The sequence below is a fragment of the Dendropsophus ebraccatus genome, chromosome 4 (assembly GCF_027789765.1).
Source record: "Dendropsophus ebraccatus isolate aDenEbr1 chromosome 4, aDenEbr1.pat, whole genome shotgun sequence".
In the NCBI taxonomy this organism is placed as follows: domain Eukaryota; kingdom Metazoa; phylum Chordata; class Amphibia; order Anura; family Hylidae; genus Dendropsophus; species Dendropsophus ebraccatus.
In genome coordinates, this window is record NC_091457.1 from 52,696,403 (window position 1) to 52,715,347 (window position 18,945).

The 18,945-nt window shown below is 41.4% G+C and overlaps 1 protein-coding gene across 2 annotated transcripts in view; it reads left to right on the forward strand.

Annotated features, from left to right (window-relative positions):
* QSER1 (glutamine and serine rich 1) overlaps nucleotides 1-15,258 on the forward strand; it is a 51,109-nt gene extending 35,851 nt beyond the window's left edge. For both annotated transcript variants that reach the window (XM_069965787.1, XM_069965788.1), the window contains exons 7-13: nucleotides 629-762; nucleotides 2,085-2,299; nucleotides 9,815-9,955; nucleotides 10,496-10,593; nucleotides 11,046-11,198; nucleotides 12,134-12,229; nucleotides 13,883-15,258. In XM_069965787.1, coding sequence (XP_069821888.1) covers nucleotides 629-762; nucleotides 2,085-2,299; nucleotides 9,815-9,955; nucleotides 10,496-10,593; nucleotides 11,046-11,198; nucleotides 12,134-12,229; nucleotides 13,883-14,023 — 978 coding nt within the window. In that variant the 3' untranslated portion in view covers nucleotides 14,024-15,258. The remainder of the gene's footprint in view (nucleotides 1-628; nucleotides 763-2,084; nucleotides 2,300-9,814; nucleotides 9,956-10,495; nucleotides 10,594-11,045; nucleotides 11,199-12,133; nucleotides 12,230-13,882) is intronic.
* The last annotated feature ends 3,687 nt before the right edge of the window (nucleotides 15,259-18,945 follow it).

An 18,945-nucleotide genomic window follows, 5' to 3' on the forward strand; every position in this document is an offset into this window, starting at 1 on the left:
ATACAGAGTATAGACGAGACCTGCTCGTTGTAAAGAAAGATGTATCAGAACACAGCAGCAGAGGCAGCTGTCTCTGTAATTTTCACTTTGTCACTACAACTTTGTTACTCTTGGATCAGAGATACTGCTAAGAACATGATGAAATGCAATATTGCAGAGAATATGGTATTATCAGAAATCCTGGAGGGCCACAAAGTAATGGAAACTCATAAGGCTAGGACCCCACTACTACATAGTCTACTGTAATGTGTGATTTGTGCCAACAGTTTGTGTCTCTTTGTGAGAAGGTTGCAAGCAATCTAGAATGCCACATGGTCCTTGAAAAGTCCTCCCACCCCTCTTCCTATAGAAAGACATTGAAGTCATGTACAAGTGGCTCTAGGATGACCTAAAGCATTATGCGTGTGTGTGTGTGTGTGTTTGTGTGTGCGCCGCACATTTTCAGACATGTATCATAAGGTCATCACCATTCAAGTTTACACTGCATAGATGAGCCCCCCACCCAAACCCTATCTGATCAGCAGAACAATGCTTTTATATTTCAAGAAATAATAATTCTAGTTGAAGCTTACATAAACATAGCTAACAACGTTTGCTCATGCTAACACTACTGTTTTCTCTTTTCCAGTACCTTGGCTACTTTGGAGATGCCAAAACAAAATATAAGCGAGTATATGTGAAATTTGTGGAGAACGCAAACAAAAAGGAGTATGTGAGGGTTTGCTCCAAAAAACCCAAGAGCAAGGCTGCTCCCGTCCCCAGGTACCAGCCTTTCCTGTAATATGTGTAGTTTATAGAGATGAGTGAACTCGAGCATGCAGCATTTGATTACTGGTGGCTGATGAAGTATGATGTAGCCCTAAGGCTGCCTGGAAAGTATGGATGCAGCCATAGACTGTATCCGTGTTTGCCAGGATTTCCTAGGGCTGCATCCAACTTCATCAGCCACCGGTAATCAAATGCTGAATGCTCGAGTTCACTCATCTCTGGTCGTTTATTATATGTGGCGTTTGGGGGTTGGGGGTGTAGATTATGTAAGCTATATAGTAGAAATTTGTAAATCTACTCAAAGGGATAGCAAAAATTTATTTTCAATCTTTTTAATCAGTTTAATGTTTTCTTAAAAAATGTTAGGGTCCCTCTCACCCCCAATTCCAATATGAAAGATAAACTGCTAACGTAACAATACAACAAAAAAGTAATTACTTATTTACTTATTACTAATCTAAAAAAGATTACACAAAAAATATACAGAAATAGAGACTCCTTACACAGCAGTTGTCACCAAATAGCTTTTTTTTTTTTTTTTTTTCCTTCTCATAAAATATGGATGCTGTGATTGGTGGTGGCCAAGCGGCTTTATAGCTGAAGACATAACTTAAGAATTCCCTTTTAAAAGGGAAGGAAATGCTGCATGGGAACATTGTCCTAATTCTGTCTCTTTATGATGTAAAAATTACATAGCTACTAAATGCGGTGCATGCTGTGATTGAAACACGACTGAAGAGCGTCTGTTTTAAAAACACATTGGGCCAAATTTATTTCCACTCTCTGTAATTTAGACCAGGCTGGCAGAAGATGCCCCAGATTTATCAAAGTCGTGCCAGATACATTAGACTTTGCGTTTAGCCATTTGTTAGTTGGCTTACTTTTAGACCATTTTTAGTCCATTATAGGTCATCAATGTCTCATTAACTGTTTTGGTGAGCCACGATTTTGGGATGTATACAATGAATCTGGTTGAATGCCATGCAGTAACCTGATGCCCCTACACTATGAACAGCACACAGCTTTCAGCCCTATTTGTTGATGTGCTGGAGCTTGCCCAAACAGCTGATCGGCTAGGGGTCTCAGTGGATAGACACTTATCGATCACTAGTTATCCCCTATCCTGTAAATGGGGTATGTTTTCTTTTTATGATGACCCCCTTTAAGGGAATTGGGCATTGAGTAATATGCTAATAAAGGTGTACTAGTGCATGTAATTTCAACCAGTAAACAGCCCCCAAAGTCGTATGATTCTTATCAACAACTTTTTCTGTTGTGCTATCAATGCTGACGTTTACTTTCTATTTTCATTGTAGTAGAAACTCTCATACGAAGGTCAATGCCAATAATAAAGCATCCACTGAGACTCCTCCACAGAAAAGTGCACCACCAAAAGTCGTGACTGCAAAACCAAAAGCCAAACAGCCAAAGACAAAGGCTGAACCTCCACCAAAGAAGAGGAAACAGTGGAAAGAGGAGTTCTCATCTTCTCAGTCAGATTCCTCCCCAGACATGCAGAGTGATGAGGAAGGTAAGGAGAATAGTGACAACCAAATGGAACATCTACAGCTCTTGTAAGAATGTAAACAATAATATATTTTAGTTTACTGTTTTTTTGGTTTTTGTTTTTTTGCATGATTTATAAAAGAGGGGAGGAGATCATCAGCAGACAGGTTAGCTACTGATCATTTCTTTGTACTTTATATTAAAGCGTAACTGTCATTTCAGGGTAATTTTTTTGAAAACATTAAATATCGATAGTACAAGCGATTTTAAGAAACTCTGTAATAGGTTTTATAAACCAAAAGAGTTTCCTTCTGTACTGAAAAAGCAATCTCCCAGCCTCCCCCCTCACATCAGAAGAAGCAGGATTTCTATCTCCATTATGTGGCTATGGAGAGGGGGTGGCTGTTAGGAGTGACTGAGCGTGGAGCAGTCCTGCAAAGCACAACACCCTGCAATCTTCTCTCAGTAAGTTCATAGATAAGCCCCCCCTCCATAAGGATAGAATGTAGAGAGCAGAGCCCGTCTTCACTGGCTTCTCTGTAATGAAGACGTGTTTGCCTGATAATGCACAGATAAGAAGTCAGGGGGGGAGGCTGGCAAATTGCTTCTTGAGTACAGAAGGAGGTTTTTTTGGCTGATAAAACCTATTACAGAGTTTCTTAAAATCACTTATACTACTGATCTCTGCAATAAAAAAAAAAAATGACAGTTACGCTTTAACCCCTTTGTGCTGCAGCTAGTTTGGGCCTTAATGACCAGGCTAATTTTTCAAAATCTGACCTGTCTCACTTTATGCTCTCATAGCTCAGTGATGCTTTAACGTATGCTAGCGATTCTGAGATTGTTTTTTCGTGACATATGGCACTTTATGTTAGTGGCAAAATTTGGTCACTACTTTGTGTGTTTTTTGTGAAAAACATCAAAATATCATGAAAAATTTAAAAAATTTGCATTTTATGAACTTTGAAATTCTCTGCTTCTAAAAAAAGAAAGTCGTAGCACATAAATTAGTTACTAAGTCACATTACCAATATGTCTTCTTTATTCTGGCATAATTTGGTAAACATATTTTACTTTTTTAGGGTGTTATGGGGCTTAGAAATTTATCAGCAAATTATCACATTTTCGTGAAACTGATTTTTTTAGGGACCAGTTCTTTTTTTAAATGGATTTAGAAGTCTGGTATCCTGAAAACCCCCATAAGTGACCCCATTTTGGAAACTACACACCTTAAAGAATTAATCTAGGGGTATAATGAGCATTTTAACCCTACAGGGGCTGGAGGAAAGTATTCACAATTAGGCAGTAAAAAAATTGAAAATTTAAATTTTCCAATAATATATACGTTTAGATTAAAGTTTCTCATTTTCAAAAGGAATATGAGACAAAAAGCACCCCAAAATTTGTAATGCAGGTTCTCTTGAGTACAACGGTACCCCATATGTGGGCGTAAACCACTGTATGGGCACACAGCAGGGCTCAGAAGGAAGGGAGCGCCAATTAGCTTTTCCAATGCAGATTTTGCTGAAGAAGTTTCTGAGCGCCAGGTGCGTTTGCAGAGCCCCTGTAGTGTCAGCAGAGAGAAAACCCCCCCATAAGTCACCCCATTTTGGAAAGTACACCCCTCAAAGAATTAATCTTGGTGTGTGGTGACCATTTTGACCCCACAGGTATTACAGGAAAGTATTCAAAAGAAGACAGTAAAAATGAAAAACTTGAATTCTTCCAATAATATGTTCGTTTAGTTTGAAATTTCTCAATTTCACGAGGAACAAGAGGAAAAAAGTACCCCAAAATTTGTAACGCAGGTTCTCCTGAGTACAATGGTACCCCATATGTGGGCATAAACCACTGCATGGGCACACAGGAGGGCTCAGAAGGGAAGGAGCGCCAATTAGCTTTTTCAATGCAGATTTTGCTGCAGAAGTTTCCGAGCGCCAGGTGCGTTTGCAGAGCCCCTGTAATGTCTGCAGAATAGAACCCCCCCAAAAGTCACTCCATTTTGGAAAGTGCACCCCTCAAAGTATTCATCTTGGTGTGTGGTGACCATTTTGACCCCACAGGTATTAGAGGAAAGTATTCAAAAGTAGACAGTAAAAATGAAAAACTCAAATTTTTCCAATATTATGTTCTTTTAGTTTGAAATTTCTCAATTTCACGAGGAACAAGAGGAAAAAAGTACCACAAAATTTGTAACGCAGGTTCTCCTGAGTACAACGGTACCCCATATGTGGGCGTAAACCACTGCATGGGCACACAGGAGGGCTCAAAATGGAAGGAGCGCCAATTAGCTTTTTCAATGCAGATTTTGCTGAAGAAGTTTCTGAGCGCCAGGTGCGTTTGCAGCGCCCCTGTAGTGTCAGCAGAGTAAAATCTCGCCATAAGTCACTCCATTTTGGAAAGTGCACCCCTCATAGAATTTATTTTGGGGTGTGGTGAGCATTTTGACCCCACAGGTATTTGAGGAAAGTATTCAAAAGTAGACAGTAAAAATGAAAAACTCGAATTTTTCCAATAATATGTTCCTTTAGTTTGAAATTTCTCAATTTCACGAGGAACAGGAGAGAAATGTCACCCCAATATATGTAACACAGGTTCTCCTGAGTAGAACGGTACCCCATATGTGGGCATAAACCACTGCATGGGCACACAGCCGGGCTCAGAAGGGAAGGAGCGCCAATTAGCATTTTCAGTGCAGATTTTTCTGAAGAAGTTTCTGAGCGCCAGGTGCGTTTGCTGAGCCCCTGTAGTGTCAGCAGAATAGATTCCCCCCAAAAGTCACCACATCTTGGAAAGAGCACCCCTCAAAGAATTCATCTTGGGGTGTGGTGACCATTTTTACCCCACAGGTATTAGAGGAAAGTATTCAAAATTGGCCAGTAAAAATGAAAAACTCGAATTTTTCCAATAATATGTTGGTTTAGTTTGAAATTTCTCAATTTGACGAGGAACAGGAGAGAAAACGTACCCCAAAATCTAACGCAGGTTCTCCTGAGTACAACGGTACCCCATATGTGGGCATAAACCACTGTATGGGCACACAGCAGGGCTCAGAAGGGAAGGAGCGCCGATTTACAGGAGCAAAACCGCAGCTAGTAACAGTTATTAGAATAGCGCAGTTACTAAAATAAGATAAAAAAAATTAGATTACAGGTAATGTGGGGTGGTTACGGGCAACCAGGGGTGGTTATGGGCAACCTGAGGTGGTTACAGGTAATCTGGGGTGGTTACGGACAACATGGGGTGGTCACGGGCAACCTGCTGTGATTACGGCAACCTGGGGTGGTTACAGGCAACGTGGGGTGGTTACAGGCAACGTGGGGTGGTTACAGGCAACGCGGGGTGGTTACGGGCAATGTGTGGTGGTTATGGGCAACGTGTGGTGGTCACGGGCAACCTGCTGTGGTTACGGCAACGTGGGGTGGTTACAGGCAACGTGGGGTGGTTACAGGCAACGTGGGGTGGTTACAGGCAACGTGGGCTGGTTACAGGCAACGTGGGCTGGTTACAGGCAACGTGGGCTGGTAACGGGCAACGTGGGCTGGTTACGGGCAACCTGCTGTGCTTACAGACAATCTGGGATGGTTACGGGAAACGTGGGGTGGTTACGGGCAACCTGCAGTGCTTACAGACAATCTGGGGTGGTTACAGGCAACGTTGGCTGGTTACGGGCAACCTGCAGTGCTTACAGACAATCTGAGGTGGATACGGGCAACGTGGGGTGGTTACGCGCAACCTGCAGTGCTTACTGACAATCTGGGGTTGTTACGGGCAACGTGGGGTGGTTACGGGCAATGTGGGGTGGTTACGGATAAACTGAAGTTCTTATAGGCAATCTGGGGTGGGTACCTGTAATCTGACATGGGCACCGCAATCTGGAGGGGGTCATTGGCAATTTGGGGTGGTCAGAGGCAAGGTGCGGTGGTCAGAGGCGACGTGCGGTGGTCAGAGGCGACGTGCGGTGGTCAGAGGCATTGTGGCGTGGTCAGAGGCATTGTGGCGTGGTCAGAGGCATCGTGGCGTGGTCAGAGGCATTGTGGCGTGGTCAGAGGCAACGCGCAGTGGTTACGTGCAGTCTGGGGGGGTTACATGTAATCTGGCATGATTACGGGGAACCTGGGGGGTTATGTGCAACCTGGAAGGGTTACAGACAATCTGGGATTGTTACTGATAAACTGAAGTGCTTATAGGTAATCTGGGGTGGGTACTTGTAATTTGGGGTGGTTACGGGCAATCTGGAGGGGGTCACTGGCAATTTGCGGTGGTTACGGGCAACGTGCGGTGGTTACGGGCAACGTGCGGTGGTTACGGGCAACGTGCGGTGGTTACGGACAACGTGCGGTGGTTACGGGCAACGTGCGGTGGTTACGGACAACGTGCGGTGGTTACGGGCAACGTGCGGTGGTTACGGACAACGTGCGGTGGTTACGGGCAACGTGCGGTGGTTACGGGTAATCTGGGGAGGGGTTAGGGGTAATTTGGGAGTAAACTGCAATTATTACTATAATAAAAAGTGTGTGTTTTATTTTTTTGTATGTTTGTCACTTTTTGTACTTTACATATTCATTTTCACTATATTACTATTATTACTGTGATATTTTCTATCTCAGTAATCATAGTTCAGTGACAGAGACCAAATTGGTCTCTGTCACTTTAAATTTTCAGAGCTTGGCTGGTTGTGGAGCGCATGCGCACTTCATAACCAGCCAGGACGTCGAGGAGGAAGGAGCTCCGTCGATCCGGTGAGTATATGGGGAAGGGGGGGGTGACTGGGGGACGGGGGTGACGGGGGTGACAGGGGGGGTGGGGGGCGACTTGGGGGGTGGGGGGACATCACTTTTTATCCCCTGTCACCAATCATTCATGGTGACAGGGGATAAAAAGTGCCGGGAGCACATGGCACAAGCGATCAGCGGTATATAGTATATACCGCTGATCGCTTGTACCGGGACCCCACAGGGGGGTCCCCGATGACTGCCCCATGCTCTCCGCTACCTCCGGTGGCGGAGAGCATGGGGCTTTCATTCATTTTAACCTTTTAATCGCTGTGAACCGACGTTAGTCGGTTCACAGCGATAGCGGCGGCCATCTTGGAAATGATGGCCGCCGGGGGAGGGGGGTTAGTTATCGGGGCACTAGGGGGGGCTGATCTGAGGTCTGGGGGATACTTATTTCATCTCCCCCCGCCGTAGATTCACGGCGGGGGGAGATGAAAGGTGGCGGCGGCACCGGTACTCTCATTTACCGACGGTCGCCGCTATAACGTTAATAGCGGCGATCGTCGGTAAGGGGGGGGGCCGGGACGGACCTCACACACTGCCCCAACCCCTCAGCTACCTCCGGTAGCCGGGGGGATGGGGTGGGGCCGTCCCGGCCCCGCAGCCTTATTCTCTGCCATCGCCGTAAAAAGCTGATGGCAGCAGAATAAGGCCCATTAGTGACCGCCGTAGAAAGCCGTATCGGCGGTCACTAAGGGGTTAATCATGACTTGATAGCACAGCTTAGTAACCATATGATTCTTATTGACACCTGGGTAATCCTAATGGTCTAAAATTCTAGTACTAGCATTGGAGGTTAATGTACCAAGTGCTGGGTACATTTTCCTAAAACTGGTTATTAATCTAATACATGAGTACATTTGTGTCATTGTGTTTGCAGTTTGTAATGTGTGACTTGAGATACCTAAAGAGGTTACACAGATTTCGAAGAACATGACTGCTTTCATCCAGATACCATGCCACACCTATTTACAGGCTATAATTGGAACTGCATCTCAGCTACATTTACTTCATTGAAGTCAACCTGCAATAGCCGACACAAACATGATTGGTGTTGTTTCTAAAAGGAGGCAGCCATGTTGTTTAAACCCTGTAGTAAGATGTTAAAGGGGTATCCAGGATTAGAAAAATATGGGTGCTTTCTTTAAAACAAAACCTAAACTTTTTTTTTTTCCTACATTAAATCCATTTAATGAAACTTTCGATCCCTTAAAGGAGAAGTCCGGTGAAAATTTTTTAATAAACTATTGTATTGTACCCCAAAAGTTGTACTAATCACCAATATACACTTATTACGGGAAATGCTTATAAAGTGCTTTTCTCCCTGCACTAATACTGCTTTTCTCCCTGCACTAATACTGCATCAAGGCTTCACTTCCTGGATAACATGGTGATGTCACAACCCGACTCCCAGAGCTGTGGCTGCTGGAGAGGATGATGGCAGAGGGGTACTTAGTGTCCCTCCAGTGCCCTGTGTCCCTTAGTGTCCCTCTGCCATTATCCCCTCCAGCAGCCACAGCCCGCACAGCTCTGGGAGTCGGGTCGTGACATCACCATTTTATCTAGGAAGTCAACCCTTGGTGCAGTAGTAAGTGCAGGGAAAAAAGCGCTTTATAAGCATTTCCCGTAATAAGTGTACATTGGGGATTTGTATAACTTTTGCGGGGCAATATAATACTTTAATCTATTCACTACTGGACACCAATTTGGCAAAGATCTGGATCTGGAACAATATGTTGGGGAATTAGGCAGATTCCCCACAAAGATATGTATCAAAGATTAATTATAACTTGTAACATGTTGATTGAAATCCCTGATCATTCTGTGTTAAGGAGTCCAGTGGGCGGTGTCACTTAATGGACTGGAATCCTTAACATGGAAAGATCACAGATTTCAATCAAGGAATTAAGTTGTCCTAAAGCTCCTATTACACAGGGCGACATAAAGAGCAAACGAGCGCTGTCAGCCACTACATGCGGCGGTAGCGAGCGGGTAAGTGCGGGGGGGCTGCCTGGATGATCGCTAGATCGCCCGGGCAGCCCATAGAGGATAGCGGCGGTCTGCTGCCGTCTCTCCTATTCCATGGACTGATGGCAACAGATCGCTGCTATCACAGTAGTTGTCTTTCAACATGTTGAAAGACAAATGACAGCAACAATCAGCCGACATCGTTGCCTTCTATTACACGGGACGATAATTGTTCTGTGTAATAAGGCCTTAACTCTTTTCCCCAATAAAGATATATATTGGTCTGCTCAGCTCCTCCTGCTCTATAACATGATGCACATAGCTTGGGTAGATTTTTCAATGTGACTGGTTCTCTTTAAGTGCAATGCTTTTGCTACTACATAAGACATAATACCTGTGTAAATGGCCCTGGACAGTTTCCGTGCGCAATTCAGGTGAAGGCACTGTTCACGTCTCACACAGATTTTTTTATTTATATGAGCACATTGTTGTGCCCAATAAGTCATGTAGTGAATCCATGTGTCGCGACATGGTCACCATTCACTGGCAAGGATAGTAATTTTTGAGGCTCCGTTTTTGTTGTTGAAGTCGGTGTTTCTACAGATGGAATCCCAGGTGGTAATGTGAACAGAACATAATCTAACCAGTGATTATGGTTTGAACCAATAATCTTTGGTTATTTTCCAATCATAATATTTCAATCATATGATTAATAATTATAATTATTAGGCTTATTTTTTTAAATCGAGCTGTAGAAATATTTGATTGTAATTAGTTTTGTGCTTTTCTTTCAGAGTTTGAGCCCCCACCACCTCCAGTTGTTACCCGCTTCTTGAACACAAGAGCCATGAAAGAGACGTTCAAGGGATATATTGAGCTGCTTGTAGGAATTGCATTGGATGCTGATGTGATGCAGAACCTAGAGAAAGATAACGGTAAACCATTTTATTTTACAGTTTTCCTTTTCTTAAATTGCAATAAAAGAATTGGGAGAATGTGAACAAGCATGTTAATGATCGTTCTTTGTATTTATTCTAATGGTGACACTAACAATGTCAAAGAATGTTTACTGTCCATATACACATCCCTGTATTATGCAGATCTGTAGTGTGGCTTTGTACATATTATGATCTGTTCTGTATCTCTGTGTGCTTCTGATTTTATACAGAGGCTTTTTTTTTATCATTCACTGCCTATGAATCTGAAAAAATGAGAAGAATTGCTAATTTGGTCCATTGCATGCTGTGTTACGGCAATATGCTTAAAAGTACCTAAGGACTTATAATATGGACCCATAGGAGGGGCCCTGCATGCCATTCTACGCAGTCGGTGCGCTTGCCATGTTCATGCATCCTTAATTTTATGAAATGGATGTGTATACATAAAGTATAGCATGTTATCAGTGAGATACAAAAAACTTGATCAGCTCTAAAATTTTGCAATGCCTTCACTTCATATATTTTTGGGTTTCTTAGATGATGTTCTTCTGCCACACATGAGGAAAATCGAAGGAATGTTAAATGAGAATAGGAGACGACTGCTCACAAAACTGCAGATGGATCAGCCATTAAGGGTATGGCATTGAAGCATTTCTAGCGGTGGGGGTTTTGCGTCTAATATGACTTTTATAAAGAACATTTCTGTCTATTCTCATGTAATCAAATTTATTATCCACTCATATGAAAAAAATTTTTTGGTCTTTTAATTCTAGCACATATAAATTAGACAGTGGTCACCGACCAATAACATGCATTTGTTACTCTGAAATTTAAAAAGAAATTGTAATTTTTGTTTACTGATTGCTAGAAATCCTGGAAAATAGTGAGGAATTGAACTGTAAAGGGTATTACATAGTTAGCAAATGTTTCATTTTCCAGTGAATAAAATGTATATGTTCTGGAAAACCCCTGTTTTCATTCAGCAATTTATTGGAACAGTGGGACAGTCATTTAAGAACAGTAGTGATTTGAACTATTAAAATAGATTTTCTACTTCATCTTTCATGTTCTGCTTTTGGATCTTTAGAATGCCTTGGAAAATTACCCTGATATAGCCACGATTAATCGTGACACAAAAGGAAAGTCAGGAGGAGCCACTGTGTGTAAAATTAAAGTACACGGCAAATGGTACAACAAGAAAACAATGCGACCCGCTAAAACAGCTTCAAAGCAATCACAGGTATGTAAAGAACAATCGCCCTGCCTGTGTTTTTATGTGTTATGTCATGGACATTATTAAAAAGGGATGTTCTTATCTTTTGAAGTAATAGCATATTACCAGGACACAGGTGTTAAACTTGCATCTCTGCAGCTGTTGCAAAACTACAATTCCCAAGAAACCTTTGGGTGACTAGGTGTGCGGCGAACTGTAGTTTTAAACAGGCAGAGGGGCTGCAGGCTTGACGCCTCTGTATTAGGATAAGCAATCGCTTTGATCGGTAGTGGTTTGACCTCTGGGACCCATACTGATCATGACCATTAAGGGCCCTCCTGGCTGATTCATTGATACTTTGTACAGTGGAATTGAGGCCACCCACTATGCAGTAAACTGCAGCACAGCTACATTCAAATGGCTGCATTTCCCTGCACAAGTGGGTGACCAAGAGCATCGCTGCACAATGAATCAGTAATGTGGTCCCTTTTTCTCAGGATCAATGGGGAAGGGGGCCCCAGGGGTTGGACCTAGACTAGTCATAAATTAATGGCATATAGTTATAGTAGTAGGAAGTTTCTCTTGAACACATCACATTGCACCCTGCAAGGCTAGCATCTGATTCTCCTATATAGACATGCTAACAAATGATTCCCCAGATGAAGATCAATACACCTAAATATAGTATACTTGTGTTATGCTCTTGCTACTGTAGTTCCATTTATTTACAGGTAGGCTTTTATTTGCATTTTGTCTGAGAGAGTGCAGTGTACTAAGGAACTATTACTGTCTTTCATGTTTGATTTGCTGACCAGTCCAACTGCTTAGTATTCTATTGTATGTGTGTGTGTGTGTGTGTGTTTCTTTGTTTGTTTGTTTTTAAATATAAACATTCGGCTCAGATAACATAGCTTTTTATGGTTCTCCGGTTTATGCACAAATTTTTGTTTATTTTTCAACAGGAGTTTACTGTAGATCCAGAAAAATCCCAATTATGTTCACTCTATCATGCACTCCACCATTACAAGTACCATATATACCTTATATGCAAAGATGAGGTAAGTGCTTCCTGTCTGGGTTTCACTTATTGTATAAAATCACTCTGTTTATGTTGGTATCTACAGTGGTAAAAATGTGTGCTGTGAGTTGGTTAAACCTATCCCTAAATTTATATGTTCAGTCTGTAGCGGAGGACCTGTAGCTACAGACAGCCTACGGAAGTGTACCTTGGTTGCACAGACCTCTTCAATAGAGTATAGCGATTCTGCTAGGATTATGGGCTCTGTAACGCGTAATGGGTTAAATAAATGGTTCCGTAGTGCTGTCCACAATAGAGGCTTAATTGTACCCGTCCGTTTTCGAAACTTCTGACACAGTTATCAGTCACTATAACATATGATAAGCTTGGAGGTTTAGAAGATGTGTATCCTTTTAAACCTCCTGTAATTTAAAGTGAATCTGTCCGCTGCAGTTCAGGTCACAAACTCCTGACAGATAGCTGTTAGGGCAAGTAGACCCATGTGATAGACCATCAGTATTAGATCAACAGGGTTCAACTTCCCGCACTCCCACCAATCGGCTTGACTGAAAGTGCTCCTTAAAGTGCCGCATCCCCTTCATTGTTTGCCACGTATACAAAAGCATAAAACGTGTGCCTAACCACACTGTGTGAGCACAGTCCCGTGCCAAGTCACTTTTACTTGTTTGCCACGTATAGCACCTTTAATATTTTTGGTGAATTTGCTCAGTATTTCGGCTCTGTAGCTGTGAATGAAAATAAGTTGCCACACATAGCCACAACAATTTGTATGGCTCTGTGCCTGGTAAACATTAAAAGAGATAAAAGTCACAATGAAGAATTTATGGCACTCACCGATTCAGTGGAATAAAATAGTCTTTATTGCATAGAAGCTGACAAGTGACTGGGCTACAGCCATTTCATGCGTAGCGCATTCCCTCAAGGCCATGGGCCTTGAGGCGGTGAGTGCCACAAATTCTTCATTGTGACTTGTACAGAGGGAATCCTTTAACGGTGTGTATATCTTCCTAGCCAAGGCGGTGAGGGTGGTGTCGGGAGCTTTTCCCCTTGATTGGACACATTAAAAGGGATATGATGCTGAGGTTCCTTCAATACTCTAATCAGAAGAGGTGCCAGAAGTTAGACCCTGCCTTGCCTAAGGGTAGGCTGGTGAAACCCTTTCAAGTAGATATTCCAGTCTCATAAAGTTACCTTTTATCTAGGATATGTTATCACCTTATAATCAGTTGACATCTGATCTCTGTAATCTTCACTGATCCTGTAAATGGAGGGGTTACAGGACTGCAGCCCCTTCAGTCTTTCCTTGCACAATGACACCCTGGTCACCTGTATGGCTTCACTCAAGTAAATTTTTCAGCTTTAGTTCCCTGCCGAGCCGTGTGGCCATGGCAGTGTTGTGCTGGCAAAAATAGTGAAACAGCTGCACTGCAGAATTGGTGATACAGCCCCTTACTCTCAGCATCAGAGGTTACTATTGATATAAATTGATGCATATTCTAGTGATATGGGATTAGACATTTAATATAAATGTGCATAATACATGCATGCAGTTTTAACTTTCAACATTAGGGGACACTGTTGAGCTTAGTGTTTACCACCTACGCACTGCACAAGGTACATTCTTGCAGTCTGTAACTTTTTTTTTTTTTTTTTTTCCCCCTTCTCATTTCAGGTTACATCCGTTCAGAAATCAAATCGGGACCTACAGCAAGCTGAGCTTGTTAACCACTGTCTGAAAAACATGAAGTGGGTGGAAGATCTCTTTGAAAAATTTGGTGAACTTTTAAGCCGGGTGCAGCAGACATGCTCCTAAAGCCTGGCCATTATTATTATTTTTTATTTTGAACTACCCCATCACCTTTATTTACATCTCTCACCGCTCTCCTCCCTAGTATATACTTCTCCTTCCCTCAAGCAGCACTAACTGAAAAAGGAGCCAAGAGACTCTGATGTGACATATACGTGACTGGCTGATCTCTGGTGACTATACAGCTTTGTATCACATCTATGGAGAGTACACCGGGAATGAATATACACCCAGCAACGCCTGGGAGACGAGCAGCACGTTTCTCTTCCTTATTCATTTCGTCAACTCTTTGCCTATTGCATATTTTTGTTTTCAGGCAAAATGATACAGCATGCACTAAACTATAGAATGAATTACTTTATTACCTGTAGCGTTAACATTTAAACTGCTTTACTATATTTTTTTTCTTCCTCTGTAAAAAAAAAAAAAAATTTAAAAAACAAAATTTGGGGAAACAAAATCCTCACTCCTCCTTGCCCAATTTCCCATGCTAAACAGATAAGAAAGTATAAGGTGGAGGTACAGGAACAATATTTGCATTTTAATTTCCAGGCCACTGCATTTAGAAATATTGTACATTTTGTAAAACAGAGTTTTGCGATACATCACTTTATGATAGCCACCGTGATTAAAAAAAAAAAAATCTTAAAAAAAAAAATAGTAGAGAAAATTGTTATGCTTTACGGACTCCTTTTACAAGTTTCTTTTGGTTCAGGAAACTGAACGCGGAGTTGGTGCAATCCTTTGACTGCTTTTTGTGTCAAATTATATTATAATGGATAAAAATGACATTAACTATTTTCCCTGTTTTGAAGAAAACTATTTTCCTTTATACTGTGTTTTTCTTTACAAAAAAAATCAATTGTACATTTTATCTCACGAATAGTTGTATTTTTCACAGAGAAAATATTGTGGTTATAATTCTGTTTCCTGGGTCTTTGTAATAATACACCTCCCCTGTTTTTTGTTTTAGTTTTGTTTTTTTTGTTTTTTTCCCAGTTTTATTTTTTTTATTTTATTTTGTTCTTCCTTTCAGTAAATCCCTTTCATTTACATGTTGATTTCACATATTGTATGCAATATATCTTAAGCAATGCTTCTCTCCCTTCCTCCCCCCTCCTCCCACCTAGATGTTAGCTGCAGTTTTAACCGCCAAAATGTATAGCGGGTTACTATAGTTTTTACAATGTAGACAATGCAACCAATTTTCTGATCCTTGGAAATAAATGACTTACTTAACATGTATTTGATCAATGGAGCCTTGATTGCCAAACATTTTTTTAACTTTTTTTCCCTTAACCCTTTCACTGTGTCATTTTGCCATGTTCTGAAAGTAGAACGCCACAGAACCTATAAAATGGTGATTGTCCTGATACAGTAGTGATCAGAGGTGCAACTTCTACCATTTTCTCCTTCCTGCGCCAGCTGCATGAAACACATATCTTGCAAATGATTAGACTATGTGCAAGTGTTTCAACAGAACTACTGTTTTTTTCAAGACACATCTGGAAGATACCACTTTTAAAGGGGTTATCTAGAGAGCAGAAAAGGTCCTTACCTGTTTTGCTGTCCGGTGCTCCACATCTTCCCCCGGACCATCTTGGATGGTCCCTTCCAAGACTAAAAGGAGGCAGTTGTTATGAGTGATCTTTCTTTCTGATGTCACAGCGACATATTTTTTACTGGCATGCTATTCTTGCAACATGCACCCACCCTAGCTGTTCAGAAGTACCTTTTGAGATGGCCAGGGGAAAGAAGAGCGCCAGAGAGCAGAACAGGTAGGACCTTTTCCTGCTCTCTGGATAAACCACCACCACCACCCTTTAAATTTTCTCTGCTGCCCTGTACGTTCCTTGAATTTACTTTGCACAGGGGCATTTTTAGCAGGTTGGGCTTTTTATGGAAGTGAAGGAACCTTAAGAGATTTCTTTTTATTTACTTTTTTACTTTTTATGTATTACGTGAAACAAAAGACATTTTATTTAATTGGTTTTAATGAAAACCATATTTTAGCAGTTTTGCTTCCCTAGTTTGCCTATATAACAGGTGCGCAATGCAGTTCAGTGTTGAGGGGCCCATACGCCTTAGATTAAAGTTTATGAAAGTGGATGATTTTCGACAAAAACGTTAATGTGTCTGAAATTTATCAATAAGCTATGCTTTTAGCCAGCCAGAAGTCGACTATGTTGAAAATTTTCAGATAACAGTTATTTTTCATATCTTTGGAAAGCTTGTTTGTCCTTTTACCCAACATTATTGATCATGTATGGGCAGCTTAATCAACTTAAACAGCTAGTATGGACTAAAATGTGTATGGCTGTTTCTATGAAAAGAATGTTTATTAGAGGATTATTTGTTCAACCAGCAACCTATTTTTTCTAATGTATATGGCCACCTTTAATTCTATTAGCTAGGCTCCCTGTCAGCTTAGTCTATCCAGTCTTCTAAACTTGAATCTTAAGTCGGCTATTCACTATTATTGACGATTGGCCAAGCAGCGCTCTGGAGGTGGCTTATCTCTCTGAGAACAAAGTAGTTTGGTAATGAAATTCCATGATCTGTCAGTGGAGTCTTGGGAGGCCCCCATCCACTTTATATTGATGGCTGAACCCACGGATTGGCTGACATCAGTATAAAGTGCATGGTGATTAAGATAAACCTTCAGGAAAAGAGAGGCTGAGATAACAAAGTGATCATTGTATAGGATTGATACTGTATGGTATTGAGCAGCTTGCAATGTATTATAATACAAGTAAGCTGCAGAAGCAAAAGGTTGGAAAATTAATCAAAACCAATTACAGAATACATTTTTTTTTAATATTTCAATGCAGTGCAATAAAAAAAATAGTTGTCTACAGACACAAGGTGGCACAAGTAAGCCCACTGGCAGATAAGTCACTTGAACAGGATATATCTTGGCTGTCAGCTTCCAGGTCACAAGCAGTCTATCTATACTTATCATCCTTGCTGCTTGTGATCCATCACCAGTCTGCAGTCACTGTATCTTCAGGCCCCTCTCCTTTGGCTGTCAATCATTCTAGGGGAGGCAGCGGCCTGAAGTTACAGCAGCAGCTAAACGGGAGAATTGGATGCAGATCACAAGCAGCATAGCTGGTAAGTATAGACTGCTGGTGATCTGGAGACTGATAGCACCAATATATGCATATCTGTGCTGTCAGTTTCTCTTTATGTTTATCAGCCTTACAACGGGGAGATGTACGGCTGATAACAATAAATGTTGATGCAGGCTTAAATGCATTTGCCCGGTCCTCAGCTGATCGCAGTCACTTTTACACAGGCCGATTTATTGTCCGCAGGAGCGCTTCTAGCAATGCTGCTGGCTGATAATCGGCCCATGTAAAAGACCCATTATAAAGGGTGGGCTGTTACAAGACAACAAAGAGGAGTGTTTTAGAAAGAAGGGGTTGTACTTAGCTATGTTCTTGCAGGTGTGGGAACACCATCCTAGACACTGTCAGCTAATTTGCATAAATATAAAACCTGCAACAAGGATGGTTGTCACTGGTTACACATGGGTGTACTTTGGTGTGCAAATTGGTGCTGACGCATCTGCTTTACGTAGGTTTAATATTTGTTGCCCTATTGGAGGCATTCATTCCTTATTTATATCCTATTGGTTCCTGACTGTTGGGTTCTTGAGATCTGATATGATAGTAATTGATGACATTGCCTACATTCAATGGAGGCAGACATTCTGTCTACTGGATTAAAGTACCTAAAATGTAATATCTTGTTAAGATAATCTAGAATCTGCATGGATTTCTAAATTGATGCTATACTAATGATCTGCAACAATTTACAGTGCCATATTTGTTCATGGGGGAATTGGGTGTGCTGCACACACACAGCTTTTACAGTGGATTTACAGTATACTTTAGGTAGAGGTTTAGACAGACAAAAGTTCTTATTGCTAGGGGTCTAAATGTGCACACTCTGCTTGATCGCTAGTTATCACTTCTGGCGCTGCAATGTCTTCTTAGCCACACTGGTTGGGCTGAGCCAAGCTACCGCACATGTCACCTTTTGTCAATGTTGAAGAACTTGGACCCCAAGCAATAAAAAATGCCTGTCTTGTCAGATTTTTTTCTAAACTACAGGGACACTTTAATGTTAGATGGGTTATCCGGCATTTAAAAACTTTTTATATATTGCTGCTCTTTTATAAAATGCAGCAAACATCTAACAAAATATAATAAACGTCTCCGGGTACCTCACTAACCACAGCCACTGTCACCTCTGAGACTAACTCGACCCGCTTAGCCTATCACTGACTGACAAGGGACAGCACCATGGCCAGTGATTGGCTGTGTCTGCTGTCGCTGCCGAGAGGAATTCATCTTGAAGTGGCTGCAGTTATCAGGTGATGCAGAGAAGCCACAGGAGGACATCAGGGGGAGCGTCGAGAGGTAGGGATAAGATGTTTTATTTTGCTATTATATATGGGCAGCAACATGTAAAAAGTTTTTAAGTGCCAGATACCTCCTTTTTATATTTCAAGCAATTTTTGTTTTGCTGGGTCATAGATTTGTTCGCTTTGCAATTTGCTCTATAAAGTATTTGTTCATTGCTGCACCCCAAAAACCCTACTAGGGCCTTTAAATGTTACTGCTCTCCTCCATAACAGTAAAAGATTTTATTAGAATGTGATGTGGGTATATACTCCTTACTGACCAATTACAGAGGAGGACAGAAGTGCTGTGATAGATATGCTAATATCATTTGTGTTTTTTTTATTCTTGGGTTGCTTTACGTGTTTTATGTATGTTTTTTGACTTGAGAAATTATGGCTATTGTTAATCGGTTTATTATTGTGTATAACATGTTTTATCTCTTTCATGATTAATTTTTTACTATTGGTCTAGTTCCATTTAGCACACATTCTATGGGAATTCTTTTATATTGTAGCC